General features: G+C 34.7%; 1 protein-coding gene across 1 annotated transcript in view; it reads left to right on the forward strand.

The window, feature by feature from the left end:
• Positions 1-3,759: 3,759 nt before the first annotated feature.
• The window catches only part of LOC108752793 (nuclear receptor subfamily 2 group E member 1), a 13,438-nt gene continuing 6,059 nt past the window's right edge, over positions 3,760-11,138 (forward strand). Inside the window, exon 1 of the mRNA XM_018493882.1 lies at positions 3,760-3,826. Coding sequence (XP_018349384.1) covers positions 3,760-3,826 — 67 coding nt within the window. The remainder of the gene's footprint in view (positions 3,827-11,138) is intronic.

An 11,138-nucleotide genomic window follows, 5' to 3' on the forward strand; every position in this document is an offset into this window, starting at 1 on the left:
GAAAAATATTGCCTCGGCCGGGAGTCGAACCCGGATCTCTTACATTCCGTGTGAGCGTCCTGAGCCTTTAGACTACCGAGACCTTAGCAACACTCTTCGCAATAACCGATATATATAGTGAGTTACGCATGTATAAGCGCGCGTATTATAAACAATATGATTGGAAACAAGACCGTCTATATAAATATTAAGACTTTAAATACAAAGCGTTTAATTTATCAATTCTATTTCTTTCCTGCTTATATATTTATTTTTCGCGTACAACAAACATAAAAATAATGTAGAGTTTATTCAATAACTTTAGATTATCCAGATTCAACATTTGTTCGCATACTCTATTTATATATTTTTAGTGGACAAAGTGAGTGACAATTAAAATCTTCTGCAAGTTACTTAAAATCATTGTTCTGAAAACATGTCAAAGTCAAGATCAGATTTATTCACGAAAAAAAGGTGTCGTATCCAAAAATATTATTTTTTTCGAGATACTGTCATGTTATACATCAGTTTTTGCGCAATAATATTGAAGAGAATCTGTTTTTTTAGTTACAATAGAAAAATGCTAATTTTAATAATATTAGGCTATGTATGTTTGCCTTCTTGACAAAGCGACTTGAATCTCTTATTTATCTGAAACATTTCTCTCTTCAAGAAATAGAGAAGCAACATAGCTATTGTTAGGCTCTATAGAGCCCGAGACAGTTACACGTAGATAATCTGGTATATTGCACCAAAGCTAAAAATGATGCATGGTCGGGCGAACATTCGGCCGCATTTGGGCTTACCTCTCAATGGCGGCCAAGTCGAGGATGCAAACATATAACCTGAACCAAAAATACGTGTCTATTTGCGCAGAAATTTTTTTCTATTACATATTCATGGAATTTTTGGAGTGTATCAATATTTAAAAAGAGAGATTACAAAAACGCGTAAAACACACATAAATATTCGTGTCTATGATAAAAGATTTATAAACAAATGTAACAAACTTTTTCGCTTCAAGTAATTTCTAATTTTATTTTTACCTTGTAATCATTGGAAAATAATAATACCAGTTATGTATATAATTCGGAGTAATTTCCCTTAAAAAAAGTATCGAAACAATGCTCTAACAAAATTTTCCGTCTTCTAATTTCATCAAGGATATTATACCGTTAGAAATAATGTCAAAAGAATCTTTCCTTCTCAATAATTAAAAATTTGGATCGATAAAAAGAATTCATAACGCGCACGATTAATTACAAGGCTAATCAAAGCACCCTCACGAGTGCCTTCACGTTTGCTGCGAAGCATCATAAAAATACACCTGGTGTAATCTGCAAAGATAACATCAGCTCAAGTAGGACTCTTTCGAGGGGGAGCGTGATATGCCATCGAGAGATCCAATCTCCGCTATATTACATTGGTTATGACGGATTCCTGGCGTAATTCACCGACTGTAAGAACAGCTCGCGCCCCAACCCTGTTTCGCGCGCGACATGCACACACGCGTATACATATATACACATTCACGAAGGGGGAAGCTCCATAGGGATCGAGCACGAGATAATTCAAGATGGAGTCAGGGAGTCAGGCGCAGCGCATCTGGCGGCATCGCTATTATTCCAAGTATATGCACTCCACCGTTTAACCTCCTCCACGTATCTCCACGGCATTTTGAATGGCGAAACTTCAACAAAAGTCTACCCTCTACCTGAGCTTCTTCCAAGCGCACGCATCAACGAATCTCAACGGCCGCGAAAGTGAGGGATTTAATTCCGGTTCCTAAACAGAACACGTCCAAAATTACGGCACCGCAGAATTAGGAGCTATTAACTAGACCAGCGTCTTTTTGTGGGAATTTTTAATATAAATAGAATTGTTTGATGACGCTGCAAATACAGCTGCTTGTCTTAACATTCAAATAAACGGATTTACTATTTTTCTATATTCAATGCAATACTGCGAATCAGTCGTTTTTGCATTAAATTATCTGTTTTACAATTTACAAAATTGTGAACAACTTTTCTCACAAAACATAAATACTAGATTAAAGAATCTCATAGAAATCTTTTCGATAGATTTTAATATCCGGACATAATATAGATTTGGTGCTTTATATATTAACCGTCTTGGCAAACTGACGCCAATAACTGTAAAGCGTGATTTACACGGGGCGACGTTTATTTGCTAGAAGCCGCGTCTAGTAACGTCGTAGCGAATTCGTTACTAAAAACTTCTTCTAAACGCGGGTTTGTTCTTATAGCGTACAGTCGCGGCGAGTACCACTTTCGACGTTTGTCGCTATCTTGTCGCTAGCTTCTTGCTGCTCTTTCAGAGTAAATTTTTAAGTCATCAGCCTGAAAAGACGGATTTTTCCGGAACATCTCGGACCCCTCAGACCATAAGCATCAGAGAATAATTATGTCATCGAATGACATACTTCGAGCTGCTGTTGTGCTTTGTAATCAACTATTCGCTTGATCACTAGTGATCACTTAACGCTGCGACTTCAAAATTTTAATCGCTAGCGAATAAAAACCAAGTGTGTACAAGAAGCTTTCATCAGCGAACTCGCGGACGAATTAAGAAGCTTGCTTCAAGCGAATAGCAGCACAGTCGAGAGAATTCACTGGCGAATTAATGACGTCACTAGACGCGGCTTCTAGCAAATAAAAGTCGCCCCGTGTAAATCACGCTTAACACAGTTATTGACGCCGAATTTATAAGATCCATTTAATTTATGTTAATTAAAAGATACTAATTAATTTTAGGTAATCAAAGTAACATAATTTGTATAAAAAGAAATAAATACTAAGTATATATTTAAATAAGAATAATCCAAATTTGCAGATATACTATAAAGAAAATTGAATTGTTTTATATTTTTGATAAAGATATTTATAATTAGCTTCAATAGACCCATCCATCAACTCTAGAGAGTTGAAAAATTGTCAATTGATCACTCTGTGCATTAATTATCTATTTTACAATTCATAAAACTATGAGCAATTTTTATGATTAATGATACAAATATTACATATATAAAAGAAAAAAAACATTCAGTATTATATACTATTTAATGTACAATCAAGGTCTCGAAACCCTGTCGTAAGTAGAGGGATGTGTCTGTGTGTACTGGACTAGAAAATTTTATAAATATCTTTTTGAATTTACTGGAATTTATAGTGAATATATTAATTTGTCAAGTAATAGCCAGCGGTAACGTTAATAATTAATTTCTATCCACCCATGATTTGTTTGTGCTGAAAAAACAAACATAAAATACGATAAGATTTCCATGTGTAAGGGGTGTGAGAAAGCTATCTTTCTTCTCACCTTCGTTCAAAGGTGATTCTCGCAAAGTGATATTCGCAGTGGCGGGGATGATGACGCAACCCCCTGTCGCCTCGTAGCGGTGACGTTCAACCCCCCGAACGTTAGAAACGAACCACTCCTTTCGTCAGATCCGCCCTTTGCCGAGGGTAGGGAAGTCCTCGGCCAATGAAATACGTTTTCCATATAGCAGCATCAAAGCTGTTCACTATCGGTGCTTGGCATCAAAAAGTCTCGACTAAGGTGACTCTCAGTTACATTTCACCCTGGTGTTAGTCCCTAGCGTTCCGCCACAGCCAGAAAGTGATGTCGTAAAATACGAAAAGACTAGCCGTTTGAAAAGTCCGGCTTTGAGAAAAAAATCTCATTGTGTGTACGGTGCGATTGGTTCTGTCTTTCGCTCGAGCCTCTTCGATGACTATTGTGTAGTGACGATTACGAAGGATGCAGAATCAAGAGTCACAGATGCCACATATGTCAGTTCCACCGCCAAAGATGCCGGCTTCTTCGAGTAAATAGCTCTCAATGTTATGTTTATTTAACATCATCCAAAGCTTAAGTATATTTTTTTGATATTTTATTCTAAAAATTTTAACATGTTTTCTCCTGCATAGAATTTGCCGCGTACTAAACTTTCCATTCAGACCATTAATAAATTTTTTTTTATTATTTTTTTTATTCATAGACTCTCAATTATTCTATGATCATGTTATATACTCTGAAGAGAATTTATCTTACGTCTTACATTACACACAAGTGAGTAAATCGTATTTAATAAAATTTGTTTAATAATAGTAACAATATCAAGCTTACTTAAATTTGTAATGAAATTTATGTATGCATATAACAGTTCCTGCAATTATTTTTATAAAGATTCATACATCCGTTTTACAAATATTTGTACCTTTAGTATAAACGATTGTTAAAATAAAAAATAAAACACTTTTAAATTTAGCTTATTATATTTTTTATTAATGCTCCGAGAGTACACAATTTTTTTTATTTCGAGCTTTTCATTAGGTAAATTTTTTCTTTGAGTATCATCTATATTAAGAAAAAATTGATGAATAATGTATTTATAACTTTTTTTCTTCTTGTCTAAAAGAAATTTTTTCATATCAATCATAGACTGTGAGTTATGTTCACTTTATTTAATGCTACAAAAAATGCGAATGTAGAGAGTATTTAAAACTGAGATTTAAAGAGATAAATGGAATTCCATAAATGCGCAATCGTAGAATTGTAATGTTATTTAATTTAATAATTTTTTATTTTTGTTTTTTCGCTCTTATCATATTTTATGACTTTAAGGCGTCATCTAATAAGCTGCAAGGTTTTTGAATATGACCCTAGTATTTATTAATTACGTATATAAACTAGTTGTATTTATTCATACAGTAACAGTTAACAAAGAATTATTTTATCATTTTGCGTTAATATATAAATATATTATTTATTGTTAGGAAAATGTTTAAATTAAATTTTCGGTGAAAAAATAAATGTTTCCTAAGATTGCAACAACAGAAAATTGCTTTTATTCAGAAAGTAAAATGTTAATAAAATGTTGGCAGAAGATTTGATCGGAAATATCAGTAGACTGGCATCAATAATTGCGATCGCATTCTACTTCTGTTCTGTCGGCAGAACTTTTATAAGCAGATTGGTTACAGAAAACCGAATTATATCTGCGCGCAGAGTAATGTATCTGACGATGGACTAGCAGCAGAAATTGAATAGTAGAAACCGAGTAATAGAAATCAAAATGCAAATATCAGTATTACGTTGACCAAATTAGTATTTGGCTGCAAAAAACGCAATATGTACATTGTTACAAGGCGTTTTGAACAATATCTGCATTAAACAAGTGACAATGTGAATAAATAAGTCTGAATGAGTACAAAGAGAGAGAGAGAGAGAGAGAGAGAGAGAGAGAGAGAGAGAGAGAGAGAAAGCAACATTTATTATGCGCTCTGGGACACGTCCTCTCAAGCGCAAAAACAATAGTACATAATATAAGAAAATACATTGAAAGAAGATTCGAAAATGCAAGAAAAAAGAAAAATAAGTAGAAATAATAATAAGAATTAAATATAAAGAAAGAAAAAATATCTAGTCTATACGCAAGTGAGATGCACGCATGTGGAAAACTAGGAAAACCTCAAAAATGCACATGTTAACCTTGATTATACATGCAGAAAGACGAAAACTAATGCAGGACAAAAGTATACAGACACTTCTAAGGTTTGGTGAGCAAGAGAGAGAGAGAGAGAGAGAGAGAGAGAGAGAGAGAGAACTATGTTTTATCTTTTTCCACGATTTTCTCTAAAATGAAGCAAAAAACGAGCTTATCTCTAAAAGATTTTTTTTTAGATTATCGATCCCTGAAGGTCGCATTTAAATTTGGAATGCATCTTGTATATTTTTTATTTAAGTACATTTTCTTACATAAAAAGTTATTTTTTTTTATTAGTTTTTTTTCTTGCTTTATAATTTTATTACCTTCTTCTGTTTTGTTCCTTTTCTAGCATCTATTAGTAGTGACGACAGTGATATTATACGACTTTACCTGAATTCGAAATTATCTGTAGTGAACTTCGAGTTTGGCACGTTTATTGCCTTCAGTGCAGAGAAAAAAATTCTGAATCACCTATTATAGCCAGTATAGTCGATTCTTATATTTAAGATCGTTTTAAGTACAATCTTAAGATGTCACGAACCAATCGTAGAGCTGTATTAGCATTTTATAATATTTAAGATTTCTTTGAAATAAGAATGGACTATACCGGTCTATTAATTTATAACTTTATTTTATAAAATCAAGATTGCAATTGACGGATGTCAACACAATAATAAAGCTTACAATACACGCATTTCTATGACATATACCTGTCGTAATCTATCGAAGTTATCGATCGTGGCATGCTTATTATAATTGTTAATTCTCATGGTTTCTGCCATGGCATGCTAGTTTCATCTCGTGTGAAATAACAAACATGTGGCTTTTAAATGTTTAGCGAACCACCGTGCATTTAAAACGATTCATCCCTGAGCATGGGTCATCCATGAGAAAATAACGACAGATGGTTCAAAATGATGCGTCGAGAACGAATCACCGTGGTGGTCGACTAGCAGGTTGACGCGGGTAGTTAAATACAGCGTCATTTGGTCTCCAATCAGTACATCGGGCTAATTAAAACATGGTTATACAAATCTATTTGAAAAGTTATGTGTGATTTTATTTGTATCTGTTTCTACAATGTTTTTGCTATAATATGATAATTGTAAATTGAAAAATAAATATGTAGCATATTTAAATTTAGTACTTTCTTTTTTAACTTATTTTACATGCAATGTAAAACGTGTGTAATGATAACGACGACAAATTGATGATAAGATAAAATTAATTGGATTCTTAGAATTATAAAGCATTGTCCGAGAAAAATTCGATTTTGTCTCTCGAAATTTTTGGGATAAATCTATCTTTGGAAAAGAAAGAATGTTTCGCGTCTGTGAGGCGAACAGATGACGGATAGATATTGCTCTAGATCGATTATATATGAACGTACACTGATAGCAAGCGGTGGTTCTAAAACACATGTCACTACATTCCCATGCTCGTTTACCGCGAGCCACCTGATGACGCGTGAAATGATAGAACGATGGGAAACAAGTCATTTAATATTACAAAAAATTATGCTTAACTATATCTGTATATGTATATGTGTTTCTATCATTTGATGATTTTTCCATAATATAACTATGATAAACAGATATACAGAGTGTTCGCTCTGTATATTGAGACCAAAATTATATAGTGTGTTAATAAGATTAAGTAGATTCATATAAACTTATGCCCGAAAATGCTAAATTAAAAAATTATAAACCTTTAAGCCTATTCTATAATGTGCTTTTTGTTTTCTGTTTCTTGCTTTTTGCTATTTTTTACATCTTGTCTTTTTGTTTTTTATCCGATTTTTTTATTTTACATTGCCCGAGATAAAAGTTAACGAACTTCAAAAGAAACAAGAAATACGTAGCAAGATACACAATTGTCGATAAAACGGTTGCAAAGGGGAAAAAACAAGAAACATGAAACAAAAAGCACATTGTAGAATAGACTTTAAAGATTTACTAGCAGAATGGATTTATTATTGTCTCTCTAGTACAGTAGAAATATTAGAAATATTAAAAAAAGTTTTTAGTTCAGTGAATGGAAGTTTGCCTTCTTTCAGAATCAAGCGTTTTTGAACATTTATTGTAACTATTATAATAACTAATATTATTAATATTATTACAGTTAACAATAAATGTTTGAAATTTTTTTTTCTGAAAAAATTCAAGCTTCCATTCATCGAACTTGTCAAACTAATGACTATAGAACTTTTTCAAATATTTCTACTATACGAAAAATAGTAAAAATGCGTTCAATACTAAATCTTTGAAAGTTTATAACTTTTTAATTGTTGGGCATAAATTTATATAAATTTTTCCGCACTTTGTATATATTTCATTTAACATCTTCCCTTTTTATTTTTTAATATATATAAATAAATTTGTTATTGTAAATCATGTGAACACATAATAATAAGTTAATGATAGATAAGATTCTTTTATATCTCTCTTTTAAAATGATACAAAATTCTGTTTAATATATCAACATTTTATGGATGAAATGTTAAGGTGTTAAAAAGTTTAATAGATATGTAATCACAACACACATAAATAATGACTTTCGAAAGAGATTTTCCTCCCGCCGACACATGCAAATATATTACAAAGTAAAATTCATAGAAGACTAATATAGAAAAAGTTTGACGGCAGGATATTTTTTACCGAAGAGAAATTCGTTCGAGCAGTGAGGCGACGCGACAATAATGCGTCGTCGCCGAGCATAAAACGAGTCACGTGCGTTTTACGGACTGGAGACTCGGTCTATCAGTCCCCTTGCAATTAGATGAAGTTCGTAATTTTGTACAACGAAAGTTTGGCTGGAGGACATATTTTACGCCGCGTTTTTCCCCTTTCTTCCTCCCCCCCCCCCTCTCTCTCTTTCACCTTTCTCTTATTTTCGTTCACCCTTTGCATGCGAATGTGCACCGATGGGGATGCGCGCGACACAAACTTTTCCCTTAATTTCGTGATCACGATACATAGTAGTAACTTTCGGTTTTTCGGGGAGAGAAAGAGAAAACGCCAGCCGAAATAAAGACTGCCACTAGCCGGTGAATTACATATCCGGCTATATATTCGCAGAACCCAGGTTCTATTCCCCTTCGCCACCGAATTTCAGATATCGGATGTTCCACGTGTCGATTTCCATTGAAGTTTACAATTCTGACGTAACGCGACATTCGGGTGGCCGTTTTCGTCGGTGGCCACGGCTCAAATGAAATAATTGATATGGGGGAGCACGTGCTCGCGCTTTAGAGCGATACTTACCGTCTTCGTGTTGTTCGTATCCCAAACGTACGATTTTACATTCCCCTCTTTTCGCTAGCCACACCTCCGGACCTAATGACAGTATTTTTCTCATATATGCGCGATTGAAAACGCGCGCTTGCGCGCATTCACGCGCCTCATCAAATATTCACGCGATTTTTACAACAACCCCGTAAAGGGGCTTTCTCTCCTACCCTAAGCTTCTTCTCCTTCTTCCTCTCTTTCCCTCTTGTCTACTTCAGCGAAGAGGACACGGAGGAAGAGTCCGTTCGCAATTGTTACTATAAATATCCCATGAATATTTAACGCGACGCGTGACACAGAAGGAAGATGATCGTCACCCGAGCGGAATACGGCCGCTTATTCCTCGATTTCACGACGATGAAAAATTCAATCGCGAGTGACTCGGGAGCCGACTGCAAATTTCATGCGACCACGTGACGGCGAGTATGCAGAAACGCGTTGCGTGATTCCGACGCGCGCCCGCGATCGTGGACACGCGCGAGTCCTGGAGTTTCCCTCCTGGGAAGGGAGAGAAAAGGTGGACATTCCTTGCCGCGATGAGGGCCGAGGGGGCCCAGCCCTGTCATTCCGGCCGCAACCCGTCTGCTTTCCGCTTCAACATATGCACCGCATTTTGCGCATTACTGTAACTCCTCGTTAATGATTTACCTCCAGGAACACCAAGGCCTTTCCTCTCGATCACATACGCTGCCAAGAAGGGGGAGCGCCTTTTAACAGTGAATATTATAAAGAAAAGAGCGTGTGCGTGAGACTACGGGAAACTTCTCGATTTATCGCTATTACCGACAATCGAAATATGTAAGAAATGGTAGACACGTATAATAAGCTATAACGTGAGGCTTGGTAGTGAATACAAAGTTCTATGTGTCACATTGGACTGCTAACACCTGGTAAATTTATGGCAAAATTGATGATAGGCATATTTACTATAAGATAACGTACAGTGTAGCAGGGATCCGGACGGAGGAATCCAAAAGATTTTTCGGTTCTGGTTCTGGTTTACTAAAATATCAAAAAATATTTCGGTTTCAGTTTTGGTTTTTTTTTTTACCAGTAAAAAGAAACCGAAACCGTAAAAATTATAGTTTTTGAGTGGTTTTGTGTGGTCTTCTTACTCGCTTTATTCTATTTACTATTTTTTAAATTTATTCTATTAAAAAGAAGGACAGGAGGATGAGGAGAGAGAGAGAGAGAGAGAGAGAGAGAGAGAGAGAGAGAGAGAGAGAGAGTCCCCCTGTTCAATACAGAGTCGAAAAGAGATGTCAACTGATTCTGATCACGTGATTCTGAACAAAAATTACGTAAACATTATTTTAAGCACATTTCTCTCGGTCCTTTCTCACATCTTATTTTATTCTTATAGATAGATTTCACTTATTATATAAAGTCTATATATGTATTCTTGAATTTTATGACTTAGCATAAATTAAAGAACTGGAAAGGATACAGGCAGAGTCAAGCGCAGAAAACGTCACGCAAATAATGTATCTATAGAAGTGTGAAACTTCTTTGTTCACTGGAACGTGCTTACATGTTTCGACTCATTTTTAAGCCCACCTCAGAGACAACACAAATAAATAAACTGTCACCCAAAATTAAAAATCCTGTCATGGTGATTATTTCCTTATTTTCGTTTATTTATTTTTTTTCTTTTTCTTTCACTCGTTTTGGGTTTAATTCTAGTATTTAAATACTCGAGATAGGGGAGCTCACCATGATAGGATAATTTTTATTTACAGTTCATTTATGTTAGTTTGTGTTGTCTCTCAAGGAGGAGAGCTCAAAAGTGAGCCGAAACATGTAAGTGCGTTTTAGTGAATAAAGAAGTTTCATAGATATATTATTTGCGCGACGTCTTATGTGCTTGACTCCTACTGCCCGTATCCAGTTCTTTGATTTATAAGGAATCTTGGTTAGTTTAATTTGTTATAAGGATTTAAAATAAATTCTTGCAATATGTTGATAAGGAAGCTCTAAATTTAAAAAGTGCTATCTTAAAAAAAGTTTACGCGATCTCGCCAGATTTCTTATATCATATGAGATATTAGAGGTATTTGCATTCCGGTTGTTAAAGAGCTGGCGACGGTGCTACTGGATTGAACATTAGTGATTTGAACGAAGGAACGGGCAGAACAAAGGTAAAACAAGGGTAATAACAAGGGTAAAAATAAAAAATTAAGAATAAAAAAAACTGTAAAATTTTACCAGTTTTATTCCTCTTCACACCGAAAAGTTTAAGCGATTTAATAATAATAATGACATCAGGGTTTCTTTCCACAGTCCGAATAAAATGGTTAAATATATCAAAGTACAAAAGGATATTTGTCCCCATACATCTAGAAGCAATGTAGTCTACAAGA

Source organism: Trachymyrmex septentrionalis, unplaced genomic scaffold, assembly GCF_001594115.1.
Source record: "Trachymyrmex septentrionalis isolate Tsep2-gDNA-1 unplaced genomic scaffold, Tsep1.0 scaffold62, whole genome shotgun sequence".
Lineage (NCBI taxonomy): Eukaryota > Metazoa > Arthropoda > Insecta > Hymenoptera > Formicidae > Trachymyrmex > Trachymyrmex septentrionalis.